Raw genomic sequence first — 14943 nt, 5'->3', positions numbered from 1 at the left:
GAGAGAGAGAGAGAGAGAGAGAGAGAGAGACAGAGAGAGAGAGAGAGAGAGAGACGCTTTGACACTTTATTGTCATTAGCTAATAAAAGCCTTATAGACAAGGTAAAACAACAATTTCTGCATCATTCATAAAAGGGGTAAAAGGACGAATGAACAAAACATTAATAACAACAAAAACATAGCAAACTAGTTTATGAGTACGAACAAACAAACACACTGACACGAAAGCCATAGGTAAACAAAAATATCTAAGACTAAGGGTAAAAAGCAAGGTATAGTATGTACACACAAAGGAAAATACTGATCCAACAGTTAACACACACTCATAAAACCAATCAATCTGCAGACCACAAATATTTAAAACCAATAAACCACTAGTCGGCGTTACCCTCGCGTGACTAGTAGGGGAACATGGCTAAAAACATATCTATACAAAAACAACAATGGCTGCAGACACACACACACACACACACACTCACACATATACGCTTATATTATAGACTACACCCGCACACATGTAAATCCACGCGTATACATGTACACGCAACCCGATTTAAATGAGAAGACCAAGAGAGAGAGAGAGACAGAGAAAGAGACACATAGACAGAGACAGACATAGAAAGACAGAGGCGGAGAGGGAGACACAGACACAGACATACATACAGAGAGAGAGAGAGAGAGAGAGAGAGAGAGAGAGAGAGAGAGAGAGAGAGAGAGAGAGAGAGAGAGAGAGAGAGAGAGAGAGAGAGAATTGAATTGAACTTTATTTAACAAGGATTAAGATTTAAGGCTACGCCTTTTCTTACAATCTGTCCTTGGGATGCATTGACACACAATTAAATAATTAAAAAATTAAAAATTATAAAAAGTTAAAAAGTTAACCAACAAAAGGGGGTCGGAAAACGTGATAATAAAGATGACGATGATGATGATGATGACGATGATGATAATGATGAAGATGAGGCATGAAGAGCATACATATGTGGTTATTCATAAAATCAAATGCATACTATGCAGGTAATTATAAATACAAGCTGGTAGCAATCAAACATGTAGCAATAGTACAACAAAAATATGTTCAGAATATACAATGCACAGCATATCTTTGACGTAATAGAGAGAGAGAGAGAGAGAGAGAGAGAGAGAGAGAGAGAGAGAGAGAGAGAGAGAGAGAGAGAGAGAGAGAGAGAGAGAGAGAGACAGCGAGAGAGAGAGAGAGAGAGAGAGAGAGAGAGAGAGAGATGATGATGATGATGATGGAACTTTATTTTTCAAGGATAGAGGTTTAACCCTTTCGCTGCCAATCAAAACTTCCTGACTGCCAGGGAATATTGGAGTTCGGGGTGTAATAATTCGCAAAAAATTCTAGCTCCAAACTGGCAGTAGGTAGGAAAGTTTGTTTGTTTATTTGTTGCTTAACGTCCAGCCGACTACGCAGAGCCATATCAGGACGAGGAAGGGGGGGATGAAGGGGGCCACTTGTCAAGCGATTCCTGTTTACAAATGCACTAACCCATTACTTGTGTCCCAGCAGGCTTTAGTAAAACTAAATTAATACCTACTGGAAGATTACCAGTTTCCAGTATGTTAAAATAGGCTTAACCTATCTACTGCTGGACTTACATCAGAACACTAACAGATTAAACTATACATGAATCGCGAGACAAGCGGCAAGAGAAGAGATTTTTGGAAAAAATACAGGTGAATGAGCAAGAAGGCAGAAAAAAGAAAAGAATTCATGAAGAAAAAGAGAGCATGACAGGAAAGAGGAACCAAAAATCTACCTAACAGCAAACTAGAAAGCTCCTGCGGTTCCAAAAACAGGAGGGGCCTTTAATTTCATAACCGCAGTGCCCCACTGCGGGAAGGTAGGAAAGTAAAACCTATGTTATTTTTAAAGGAAATTCAACCAAGAATCTGTTTTTAGTATCTAATCATGGAAATAATGCACAAGTGCAGGACGGGTATAACCGTCCTAAGGCAGTCAAGGGGTTAAGGCGACGCCTTTTCTTACAACCGGTCCTTACTTCTAATATAAATGTCTAATAAATGATAAACAAGTAAAACAACATGACAAATAAACAAATTAAACGAACGACCCAGCAAACAATCGACAAGTAAGCACAAAATGACAAAATAAGCAACATACAAATCAAAAGCGAAACATGCAACATGTTAATTGAGGTTACACATGTTATGTAAAGTGATCGACGGTAAAATTCACACAATACCAACGCTTACACTAATGCTTACAATAATTATATGGTGTAAATGATGATGATGATGATGATGATGATGATGATGATGATGATGATTTGATGATGATAATGATGATGTTGATGGAAAATCGCAACATAAATTCCACATAATACATGTAATAAAGAACATATTATTGTAATTCATAAAGCTTTGCCAATTGTTGAGAGAGAGAGAGAGAGAGAGAGAGAGAGAGAGAGAGAGAGAGAGAGAGAGACAGATAGTGACTCAGTCGAGACGGAGACACAGATAAATGAACACCGGGTGAGAGAAAATGACTCGAGAGAGAGAGCGCATGAGATCGAGAGAGAGACAAAGAGAGCTAGAGAGAAAGAGATTGAGAGAGAGACAGATACACACACAGACACTAAGGCAGAGAGAGGGAGAGACGGAGAGACTTGCATGGAGTGTACGTGACAGACAGTGTGTGTTGCTATAAACAGACAGACGAGGTGCAGCTCATTTCCGAAACAGCGCAAATGGGACAACAGTGACATGATACTGTTTGAATTCCAAAAAAGCGCAGCTCATTTCCGGAACAGCACAGATGACAAAGTTGGTTTCAACAAAATGGAAGCCGCCAGTTGGTTTCAACAAAATGGAAGCCGCCAGTAGCGATAGGTCACGTGCTCCTCAATGTCACCTTCCTATGACAGCGGCCATCAAAAAGTAACTGATCTCGTGAGAACGGTAACAAACGAGTCATGTCACCTCTCCCAACTCATTAGAGTAGATGGCCGCTCCTGCGGCGGCCATCAATGACGTTCGGCTCGAATGGATTTCTATAGACCCATAATCTGTATCCCCCTGTATTGACAGATTTGGCCTACCTACGGGAGACTACTTCGACTGGTCAAACGCCTCTCTGTTTCTCGATCTCTTCACTCGAGATTCACACGGACAAGAAGACTGAATTTCAGACCTATGATTTACTGTGGTAAGGTCCTCCCCCCCCCTCCCAACCCCACCCCCCTCTCTCTCACTCAATGCCTACATGCGCGCTCGTGCAAGTTCATTCGTACACCTTAGCTGGTTTCTCAGACGGTTTCGTTTCGTTCATTTGTAGGAATGTATGCTATCTGCAGACCCAGATGCCGAACGCAAAAGAACAATCACCGTATCGACATACTGATAACTTCTGTGAACCACAACAGCTGTCAATGTTTGTGACCATGTTTCGTGGTGAAAGTGCTTGTTTGCTTGCCCAGGAAAAGGTGCCAGCGTCCAGAGAAGTGATACACAAAATGTATCCCGCACGAGTTTGGTTTTTTTTGTTTGGGGGGGGGGGGGGGGGGGTGCAAACAAGACGTGCGTGCGGACAGTGGCGGATTAGCGAGGTGGCCGTGTCAACTGACTGGCAAACAGAAAGCACACACACTGGCAGAGCCGAGATGCGCCTCTCACTTCACTGTGGCCACGCACTGGGTACGACTTGACATTCCAACAGTAGTGCCGTCGTTTGGGGCCATTACTGAAAACAGGGAACCTACGTTTTGAAAATGACAAAATCCGAGACGCTGAAAACCTGCTGAACTTTTGGACACATGCCAAATGTGCACCATACCCAGCAGAGACGATAACTGAATCAGGCACATGTGTTTCGCCAAAGAAGGAAATGCCTAACAGCCGAATACCGTTTCTATCCGTTCACAAATGTCAAAGTTGCTGAAGACCCCGAAGAAACGTAAACCGAACCAAGCAAATCCGTCTTCGCTTTTGTAGAAGATGATTCTATCAACAAGATCGACCGCAAAGCGCCCCTCCGCACGTGCGTCATCTTTAGACACGAAGATCATTCGCAGCATCTATCAGAATGACAAAGGCGAAACCCCACAACCATGTCACAAGAGACCTAACATCTTTTATATTATACTCCCTGGAAACGTTTCGCTACTCCCATTATGATTCTGAAGCAGGTCAATTTGCTGACATAACTGAATGATGTACCACCAAGAACGGACAGACAAGAAGTTTATCGTCATTGGCGACAGCAAAATAGATTCCACCTGCCATCTCTTTCCTTTCCTACTTTCGGGGTGGATTCAGTTGGGGTTCTTTTTTCTTTCTTTCTAAACAGCCTGATCAAGGGCAATATTAGCCAAAATATCACACCCAAGACTGAGGGGGCTTCTCCTCTGGCCGGCAGCAACTTGTGTCTCCAAAAAAGCTATATTTCGACCCTATATATTCCAGAAATCGGCATACATTATTTCCAATTAACACAAAGAGCAAGGCCACCATCTGGTCAGGGTAAAAGGAATAATTCTTAACATCCCTCTTCCTCTGTTGTGTGTGTGTGCGTCTGTGCTTGTGTGTCAGAGGCTGAGGACCAACTGTTTTGACGTCGGAGACGGCACAACTAACTGGACACGGACAAAGCGAAGAAGCGACCATTGGCTGTGCACGGCAAATACTTGGAGATGACCGGCTCGCCGCAAGACATGCACACAACCTGAACTGCAAACAACAACTAGAAACAGAAAAAACTACTTTCTGCATAACGAACGTGGAAAACTGGACAGTAAAAACGCCAGGGTCACAAAGGGGGAGAAGAGGCTTGCAAGGAATTCGGCACCAAGCAGAAGGAAAAAAATGTATCGCCAAACATCAAGGGGGAAGGTAGAGCAAAACTGGGACAGCCCCAATGGGACACAACAAGAACTCAAGTTCAACAGACAAAAATGGGTGATACAAAGTTGATTAAACTTGGAGTGGGAAAACGGACAAAAAGATGCCATATAACGCACACACATAGTTTTAAATGAATAGTCCCCATAAAAATGAGAAGAACTCAACACTCAAACATATGAACTGAATTGCCTTGAGAAGCATAAAACACGAGAAAGTTTGCTCGTGTGTCTCGATAAGGAGAACAACATCAGAAGTGACACAAAATTGTCTCGACCGTGACGAAAGTCAACTTATCACAAACCGCGACAAAGCAATAAACCCATGACATGGAACAGGTGCCTGCCAGCCGAACCCCCGATTCCGAATAGCCCTTGCAGAGGGCTGGCAGAAAATTGCACGAAAACTGACACCCGCAAGCATCGATTCCCCAGCCGTTCCATGAGGGGTGACTTGGCAATAAGCCAGAGAAAACTGAGAAAGTCATTGTCGCTAACGAAGTTCACACTTCGGTGTTTCTTGGCATTCTCAATGTGTCGAGATAAGTGACCGACAAGGTAACCATGCACATGACGTCACAACCTGAAATGTATTGCGTGCAGTTGCAAAACTAACTACGATTAACGATACAATCCAATCAATACAATCAAACAATTAAAAATGTACAGCTCCACGGGAGTTTTCAACCAGACTTTTGCTTCTACATCACAATTCAAAGCATGGACAAATGAAGTGCATTTGTGCCAATATTAAACTAATTTGCGCAGCCCTAGCTCCCAGCACTGTGCCAGAGCAAGTCAGCGAGTGATCCGTGCGTTGTGCAAAATGTCAAGAGATCAAAGAGTTCAGCGCTGGATCGGGAAAGCTGCACAAGCCTGCAACACTATGGCGTGTTGGCAGTACCCCTCTTTTAGTCTTTATCCTCCCCCTCCACAGTTTCCGCTGAAACAAGGTAAGACGAACTGCAACAGCCGCAGCATACGCACAGCCAGTCTGGAATGCCGAACATTCGGGACAGGCGGGTGCGTCTTCCATTCATTGATAAGCTGACGAGAGAATGACGCAAGGGAGGAACTAAAAACCTCCTTGAAAATGCCGATCACACAGTTCTAGTTAATGTAATCAATCTTTTAACAAGTATCAATCCCATGGGTGGGAGCCCAAAATTGTTCCAAGACTGAACTTTTTTTAAGGCCGGGGTCCAGGGGCAGCGCCCTGGTGGGGGGACCAGGGGGGCGAAGGCCCCCGGCCGAAAACGAATTTTATGAATTTAAAAGGGTTTCTCTGGCCTCTCCTGAGTTTAATTCTGATAAATAAGAACCTTGTTGGAGATACAAAAAGTAACAAAAACTAAAAATTTTAGGGACCTGGCAAGCATTAGAAACAACAAAAAGTGCACTATCAGTCCATTTGGCATAACACAGTATGAGATGACTATCAATGAGGGCGCAAAAAAAAAAAAAATTGTCAAAATTTCTCTGAGACGGAAATCCGTCTGAGACGGAGGAACTCCCACCCATGCAATACGCAAATATTATAAGTGTCGAAGGAAGTCTTATTTTCGTACATTACAAGATATAACTGACCATATATTCCTATTCCTGGAACGAAAAGAGACCGACCGTAAACTACTAAAACAATGCGAGATCACGTAACATCAGATACACGACAAATAATCCTGTGTTGTGCACCGTGTTACTGATAAGTGTACAAAGTAGACAAATAACTCGTAAACAAGGATGACATCATTGACAATGAATTCCCCGGTTTATCTAGGCAGGAAGTATGCAGTCTGAAACCTAATGTACCGCAAACACACTATTGCGTATGCTCAATGCTTGTGTAGGAGCAATCCCAATACAGTGCAAATACCGTTACATCGGCCCATGAATAATGATCGTAGTGGTGTCGTGTGAATTATGTCCGCCACCAAACCAATTAGACCCCCATACAGGATTATTGAGACCGCCGGACTTCAGCTTGACACGGACTGCTTTTCTTAGGCCAAAGAAAAATATAGGTGTGGTTAAGGTAACATAGCCAAAATAAATAGGGTAGGAAGGTAGGCAATCACTTTTTTAAAACTTTTTTTCTTAATAGCAGAGCAACCAAGCGTGTAGCACTCGCAACCGAAGAAGATGCCGCCATTTTTGTCAGGGCAAGCGTCTGTTGGGCCTTTTTAGTAATTTCCCTTGCATCGTCTGTCATCTGCATGACAACTCGAGCGCTTTCGCTTTCATTGCGTTTTCTGCACTCGTTTTCTTGTTTTCATTTTTTTTGACAAATGTAATAAAAAGTTATAGGGTCGGCCTCTAAAAATAGGGTAGGTCGGTTACCGTAACCACACCTATTTTTTTTTTTTTTTTAAAGACACAGTCCTTCAAGTGTATATAATTATATAATTAGGCTCCCCATCTCAGAACAGGCCATGATGCTTTGTATTTTCGCATGGGATAAGGCTATCCCTCCACATGGACACATACCCAAAATCACGGACAACCTGGACGCCTTATGTGCATAGTGGGACATTTGTACTGAATTAATTTCAGTTAATAAATGACACCTATGCCAATCTGTGAAATTAATCATCCCTCTCACCCACAGAGATATTCTATATCTCTGTGCTCTCACCTCACCAACCACCCCCCCCCCCCCCCCCCCCCCCCAACGAAACATGTACTTCAAAGATTGCTTTATCTTCGCGCCAAGGTCTCTTCTGCACAATGTGACGAGCAGTTTCTGACACCCCCACCATTTTTTCTTCCACCCCTTTCCCACCCTACCAGCTGACTGCCTGTGAGCTACCAACAGTAAGTGTGAGCGCCCTCGCCCCTTTCCCACCCTACCAGCTGACTGGGCACACAGTACCACCAGTAAGTATGAGCGCCCTCGCCCCTTTCCCACCCTACCAGCTGACTGGGCACACAGTACCAACAGTAAGTGTGAGCGCCCTCACCCCTTTCCCACCCTACCAGCTGACTGGGCACACAGGACCAACAGTAAGTGTGAGCGCCCTCACCCCTTTCCCACCCTACCAGCTGACTGGGCACACAGTACCAACAGTAAGTGTGAGCGCCCTCACCCCTTTCCCACCCTACCAGCTGACTGGGCACACAGTACCAACAGTAAGTGTGAGCGCCCTCACCCCTTTCCCACCCTACCAGCTGACTGGGCACACAGTACCAACAGTAAGTGTGAGCGCCCTCGCCCCTTTCCCACCCTACCAGCTGACTAGGCACACAGTAACAACAGTAAGTGTGAGCACCCTCACCCCTTTCCCACCCTACCAGCTGACTGGGCACACAGGACCAACAGTAAGTGTGAGCGCCCTCACCCCTTTCCCACCCTACCAGCTGACTGGGCACACAGTACCAACAGTAAGTGTGAGCGCCCTCACCCCTTTCCCACCCTACCAGCTGACTGGGCACACAGGACCAACAGTAAGTGTGAGCGCCCTCACCCCTTTCCCACCCTACCAGCTGACTGGGCACACAGTACCAACAGTAAGTGTGAGCGCCCTCACCCCTTTCCCACCCTACCAGCTGACTGGGCACACAGTACCAACAGTAAGTGTGAGCGCCCTCGCCCCTTTCCCACCCTACCAGCTGACTGGGCACACAGTACCAACAGTAAGTGTGAGCGCCCTCGCCCCTTTCCCACCCTACCAGCTGACTGGGCACACAGTACCAACAGTAAGTGTGAGCACCCTTGCCCCTTTCCCACCCTACCAGCTGACTGGGCACACAGTACCAACAGTAAGTGTGAGCGCCTTCGCCCCTTTCCCACCCTACCAGCTGACTGGGCACACAGTACCAACAGTAAGTGTGAGCACCCTCGCCCCTTTCCCACCCTACCAGCTGACTGGGCACACAGTACCAACAGTAAGTGTGAGCGCCCTCGCCCCTTCAAAAGCACCTAGCCTCATTTGCAAAGGTGGAGGGATGGAAGGTGTTACTTTGTGGTTGAACAAGGGTGTGGGAACACACAACGTGTCCTTCAAACAGTAAAGGCAAGGAATGTGGCCCACTTTTCAAGCAGAATAAAAAGCGTGTATTGGTGTTGGAGCACCGGTGCTGATAATGATACTGTAGTGATACTATTATACTGGTATTTTGGGTAGTACAGTATCCTTCATGACCTTCAAAAGGACTTTTTTTCAAATACCTTTTCCAAGCATTACAACAAACATCACAAAAGGACAAGAACGCTGGCAGTTCTTGAGTGACTTCACATGATTGTAAACTGCCTGAAGTCACACTTGTAGCTGTACCTATCTATTTTATGTAACTTTCTGTAGGTGTGTGTGTGTGTGTGTAAAAACAACTAGCTGAGTAACATGTTTCAATAGATACTATCGGTATTCCAAGCTCTTGTAAGCTCTCGCAAACTTCAGAGCATAGCAAAGCATGTGGTACAGCTATCTTGCACGAGCTGCAAAAGCCGAGTTTTGAGGTTCTCGCGACGTTCTAAGCATAATAAAGAGCGTGTCTCGGGGATGTCCCATGTGAGCTGCTCAGAGACGGAAAAGGTCTATTACCATGTTTTAACTTTGAGTCTGGCACCCAAAGAAGGCCTTAATAAGAACAGATCATTCTCTCCCTACCCCCAATCTCCAGTCTCATATCACTGTTGCCACTGACTAATCAAACACATAAAACAACACAGCACACCTTGCACAAACTAAACACAACACAGACCAATTACCTGCAAACCACAGGTATAGAGTCAGCAGAAAGAAAGGCCAGGTTGAGCTTATCAAAGGTGATCTAATCCGCCCTTTGCTGACCCAGAGAGAGAATGGAGCCAAACTCAACTAATCCAGAAATATTTTCACACCTCTTGAGTCCCGCTATGGTCAGCCTTCCGTTTCTGTTACTTTCAAGCCCAGCGCAGTAAGACTGAGCCAACCATACCTTGTGGAAAAATAAATTTCACCTGCTGTCTATACATGACTTGACAGAACATGTTTATTGTGTGTGCACAGGGGATCAATGAACATGACTCCTTTGAAAGGCAGGAACAGAATGCTCCAGCACTGGAATTTTATTTTACAGCTGAAAGTGCAAGACAGACTCTGTGCTTTGGATCTACCTTGAGCATTGGTTATTTACACATGCATTCAGAACACAAACTACTTCTCATCAATTCTATGGTAATAGTATAGAAAGGTGCAATAACTTGAAAAGGAAAAAGCAAATGAACAAAAAACAGAAAAACACACAAGAATGTAACTGCTGGCTGTGAAGACAGAAAGCAGACATTCCTACAATTATAATTTATATAATCAAATAGAGACAGAAATTCTGCTTTCTCTTCCTGAAATATTCCCCAAGTGAACGCCAGAGGACCACTTTGAGTTTGTGAGTGTGTGCATATACATCATGTGTGTGAGCATGCTGGTGTGTGGTGCATATCTGTCCCCTGCGAAATATGCACTCTTCAGCATCAAATGTCGAACCACAAAGATCGTTTACTTTTACTCTATTCAATAAAATGGGTGGGCATAATAAATTCAATCACTAAAAATCTGTATCATGAAGAGTAGTCTAATAATATGCACACTGTTAAACATACACAGAAAACAGAAATGAATCAGTTGACAACAACAAAAAGTTTCAAATACATTCACGGTACTTACAATTCATCCTTTTGCCGCTGTGAGAGCACCATTTTTGCAGCGCTGGAGGCAGCACAAAAGTGCAACTGATGGGGAGATGACTTTTTTTTCGAAAATTGCACAGAAAACTGAATTCTTCCCTGTGTTGTCTCTCACCACAGTGGCGCCATCTTGAACCTGGGCACAGAAAACAGAAAGTTCTGAGCCACACAGTCAGGTCAAAAGTTCTGTAATCTTGTAACAGGAGCTGTCTAAATATTACGAACAAGTCCATGACAACAGAAACTTTGCCCATATTGAATCAGCTGCAGTATTTTGATCAGCTCATCAAAGCAAGTCTCAAGGGGGAGAGGTTTTTTTCTGTTAGACAAAGACTAGCAGGACAACAGAATGAGTCAAGAAGACATGTCTGAACCTAACTAGTAAAGAACAAAGAAGCTTTGGCTTCCATGGGTGTGCCTGTTGAGAGCTCAAACAGACATTTTGACATTTGATTTCAGACAGCCTGTTAGTGTTACTTTTAGCAGATCTGTTTCAAGACACACTTGCCGGGATGCTAATAACTACATTAAGTATTTAAGTAAAGTATGCAAAGTAGTTATGTACCGTATCACAGGTAGAGACATGTCCAATAACTTTTGATTCACCCCCTCCCATAACAAAAATTAGATTTCTACTGTTAATGTCAGACAACACACAGCAACTTTTTTGTGTATGTACGTATACACATGTATATTTACTCATTTAGCAAGTTTGATGTAAAAAAAACACAAGCATGTCTTTGTGCAGAAACTTTGATTACTTCTACTGCACTTCCAGTTACACTTACAGCTGCTTACTAAATCTTACTCTTAGTGGAAGTTGCTTAAATGGCCCAAAACGGTTTTTGCAATGTTTTTTTAAGTTTTAGGTACTCCTTAGCAGCATCCTGCAAGTTTGGCATTTCTGCTGAAACAAAGGCAAAGTTTTCGGCAATTTGAAATCAGTTTTGGCGTTTCATTGACTGATGGTGGCAAACAAAATCTCTGATTTGACATGACTTTTTCAAATAAAACCATTATTCCAAATCTTTCATTTTTGGCTCACGTAAGTGTAGCCTATGCGATGCTAACTTTTGTCTGTCTGTGCGTGCGTGCGTATGTATGTATGTATGTATGTCTGTGGTAGAAACTTTAACATTTGAAGACGTCACAACATTTGAAGACGTCACATTATGACGTAAGAGGGTTAGACGTCACGCGAAGGAATTACTGAAAGTCTCGGTCATTGTTATTTTGAGCGGGCCGAGACTAGTTTTTTCTTCGAAATCGGCCATTCAGATCTAGATCTAGTGTCTCGCTTTCTTGCACAGTGTCACCTATGCCGCTTACTGTGTGTGTGTGTGTGTGTGTGTATGTGTGACGAAGTGATTGAGTTTGTGTTACTGTTTGTCGATTTCTTACGTGAGCCTTGAAGGCTTCACCTCTTGTTAGAACTAGAAGTAGAAGTACAGAGTTAAAGCTGAGCTACAGCAAAGTATGAAAAGAAAGTTTATTCTCGCATACACTTTCTTTCTTTATTTGGTGTTTAACGTCGTTTTCAACCATTCAAGGTTATATCGCGACGGGGGAAGGGGGGAGATGGGATAGGGGAAAGGGGGGAGATGGGATAGAGCCACTTGTTAATTGTTTCTTGTTCACAAAAGCACTAATCAAAAAATTGCTCCAGGGGCTTGCAACGTAGTACAATATATGACCTTACTGGGAGAATGCAAGTTTCCAGTACAAAGGACGTAACATTTCTTACATACTGCTTGACTAAAATCTTTACAAACATTGACTATATTCTATACAAGAAACACTTAACAAGGGTAAAAGGAGAAACAGAACCTGTTAGTCGCCTCTTACGACATGCTGGTTAGCATCGGGTAAATTCTTTCTCGTCCCAACCAATATGGGACTCCCCCTAACCCGCGGGGGGTTCTCGCATACACAAACAAGAGAGTGAGAGAGAACAAACAAGAGAAACACACAGCCAAACCAACTTGAATGAAATGTGACTCAGAATGCACATAAAAATTTGTATAAATTTGTGAACTGTTTCTCCTATGGAGTTTGATGCCTAACAATACTATCATTGTATCAAATGCACATCAAAAAGACTGAAAAGTAAGACTAGAGAACGGACACTCAATTATTACTGTGCAGCTGAGAGATCTTTACTATGACCAGAGACAACTGCCCCTCCTTAAAGTGCAGAAGACTCAGACAATAAGAAGCGATTCAATTCAAATATGAACATTGAAATGGTAAAGTAAATGATGATTTTGACAGTTCAATTTACATTACCTTTTTTCCCTTCATAACAAGGAAACCAGATGTAAAATATAGTTTTAAATCTGGCTAATGCTATACTGTACTTATTTAGTTAATACCCTCCCCCCTCTCAATTTTAACAGTTAACTTTTGACATGCTTTAGCAAATGTCATTATCCAAGGTAATGCATAAGGATCTCTCATCTAATTGTGGTCTTACATCCAGATTGAAAATAAACCCTAGTTTACTACTAAAAGTACTCAACTTCTTTTAATTGTCCAGTTCAGAAAAAAACATGATGAGAGAAATGAGCCTAGACAGTGAGCTTTGAATGAGAGTGTAGGCTAACTGACTCTAACGTGCATGTACATTTTTCCATTCATGCATAAATTCTGATGTCAATAGATGAATTCTGTAAATAACTCTCTTGGGTTTTTATGGGTTGTGATAGAATTGTGTCTCTTCAAAACAGTGAGACACGCTTTCCTACAGGACATTAGAGGCCTGTCACTAGCCAACGGCTTGTCTCCACACATGTTCGCTAAAGTACCTTTCACATGGCAGACTTTCAACCAACTTTTCCCGAACTTTAAGTGTTTTGAAGTCGCCCCAGAGTCGCTGAGGCCAAGTCGACAAAAAGCCTGCCATGTGAACAGCTTCAACGATTTAGAATCGATTTAGCAGCGTCTCAAAAACTTCGCTGAGCGCTGTTCAACTCTTGCTCATGACTTGGCGCAGACTTTTCTTATCGTGTTTACCGATTGGTTAGCTCTAGCCAAAGAAAACAGCGTTTGTATTTGATCCTCATGATCACTTCGAAGATGGCGGCAGCGATGTCTCAGAGCAATCGCACTCGGACGCAGTTTCAATAGCTAAACTGATCTTCAAAGCTCAGGTACATGAGAAAGCCATGAAATACATCATGATGCCAATCCATGCTCGAGTCCACAACCTTTCATTTTTTAAACCACGCACACACGCAGAGGGGACACGGTTTACTTTCAATCCATGACTGACCACAATTAGATCTTTACGTTTTACTTTGGATAAGAACAATCGCATTCGCAAAAGCATGTCAAAAAGTAATCAATAATATAATTACGTAATAAATTCCTTTTGTCTGTTAGAGTTAACATGTATCTATTTATCAAGTAATCCAGAAATTAAAGACAACCTGTGTAATAATGTGAGTAACCGATAATAACTGTAACCAAGAAGTACATTTATTTAATCCAAATCTCAACCTTATAATTATATGTTACATCATGATCAATATAATAAGTTACACTGGTCGATTAATGCACTACTTAAGTTTAACCTATCTGCTCAAGAATAAGATTGTGTACACGACCGGTCTTGCTACTACAATCAATTCACTGAAATCCAAACGAGACAGCAGCTGTATGACAGTATGGCACACCTACACATTCCAGTACTCCAAATTGATTTTCTCCTTGCAGACAATTTGTCAGGATAATTTATCTGATGGCACGATTGTCACAACAGAACACGACACTCCATCAGGTAATGTCTTATTACATAATGTTACACAGAATTACTTCAACAGTGTGTAAACCCTATTGTCATTACCATAACATGCAGGTCTGGAACAGTGTTTCATCGATTATCTATGTCTGAACAGCACCAGCCCCCTCTGCCGCTCTGGTTTGCCCCAACATAATCGCTAGATTGTCAGCTTCCATTTTTCATCATGACTGTAACATTTCTCGTAAATCGCTTTCAAACCGTTCCGGAACACTTACGTGACGTTTGGCTAACATTCACTGACCACACCGTGCTAGCTTACATGAACTGGTTTTCTAAATATGTGATGTGACAACACACAAATTACCAATGATAATTTTTGCATGACTTGACCGCCATGCCAAGACAAGTTGAATCCCAAATCCGTACTGCCACGGCGACAATTCAAATTTGAAATATTAGCTGATAACTAGAATATACCCACACAGCAAATGGCTTACCTTTAAGCTGACTTTGTGTCACTGAAACACGATCGGAAGCCCTAAATTCGAAAAATTATTTCAGTGGCACACGTAAACTTTAGTCTTCCGAGGGTCAGGTTCTTTGCGCAGACGATGAACGCATCAGCGGAAATGTCTAAAATCCAAAGATCTCGTTTCCCC

The 14943-nt window shown here is 42.8% G+C and overlaps 1 protein-coding gene across 1 annotated transcript in view; it reads right to left on the bottom strand.

Moving 5' to 3' along the window:
- Nucleotides 1-14916, bottom strand: part of LOC138977058 (lissencephaly-1 homolog) — a 34266-nt gene extending 19350 nt beyond the window's left edge. The window contains exons 1-2 of the mRNA XM_070349970.1: nt 14782-14916; nt 10523-10678 (exon numbers count right to left, since the gene is read on the bottom strand). Coding sequence (XP_070206071.1) covers nt 10523-10554 — 32 coding nt within the window. The 5' untranslated portion in view covers nt 10555-10678; nt 14782-14916. The remainder of the gene's footprint in view (nt 1-10522; nt 10679-14781) is intronic.
- Nucleotides 14917-14943: the final 27 nt, after the last annotated feature.

The sequence above is a fragment of the Littorina saxatilis genome, linkage group LG9, assembly GCF_037325665.1.
Source record: "Littorina saxatilis isolate snail1 linkage group LG9, US_GU_Lsax_2.0, whole genome shotgun sequence".
NCBI lineage: Eukaryota > Metazoa > Mollusca > Gastropoda > Littorinimorpha > Littorinidae > Littorina > Littorina saxatilis.
Note: the sequence above shows the minus strand (reverse complement) of the source record. Positions and strands in the feature narration are given on the sequence as shown.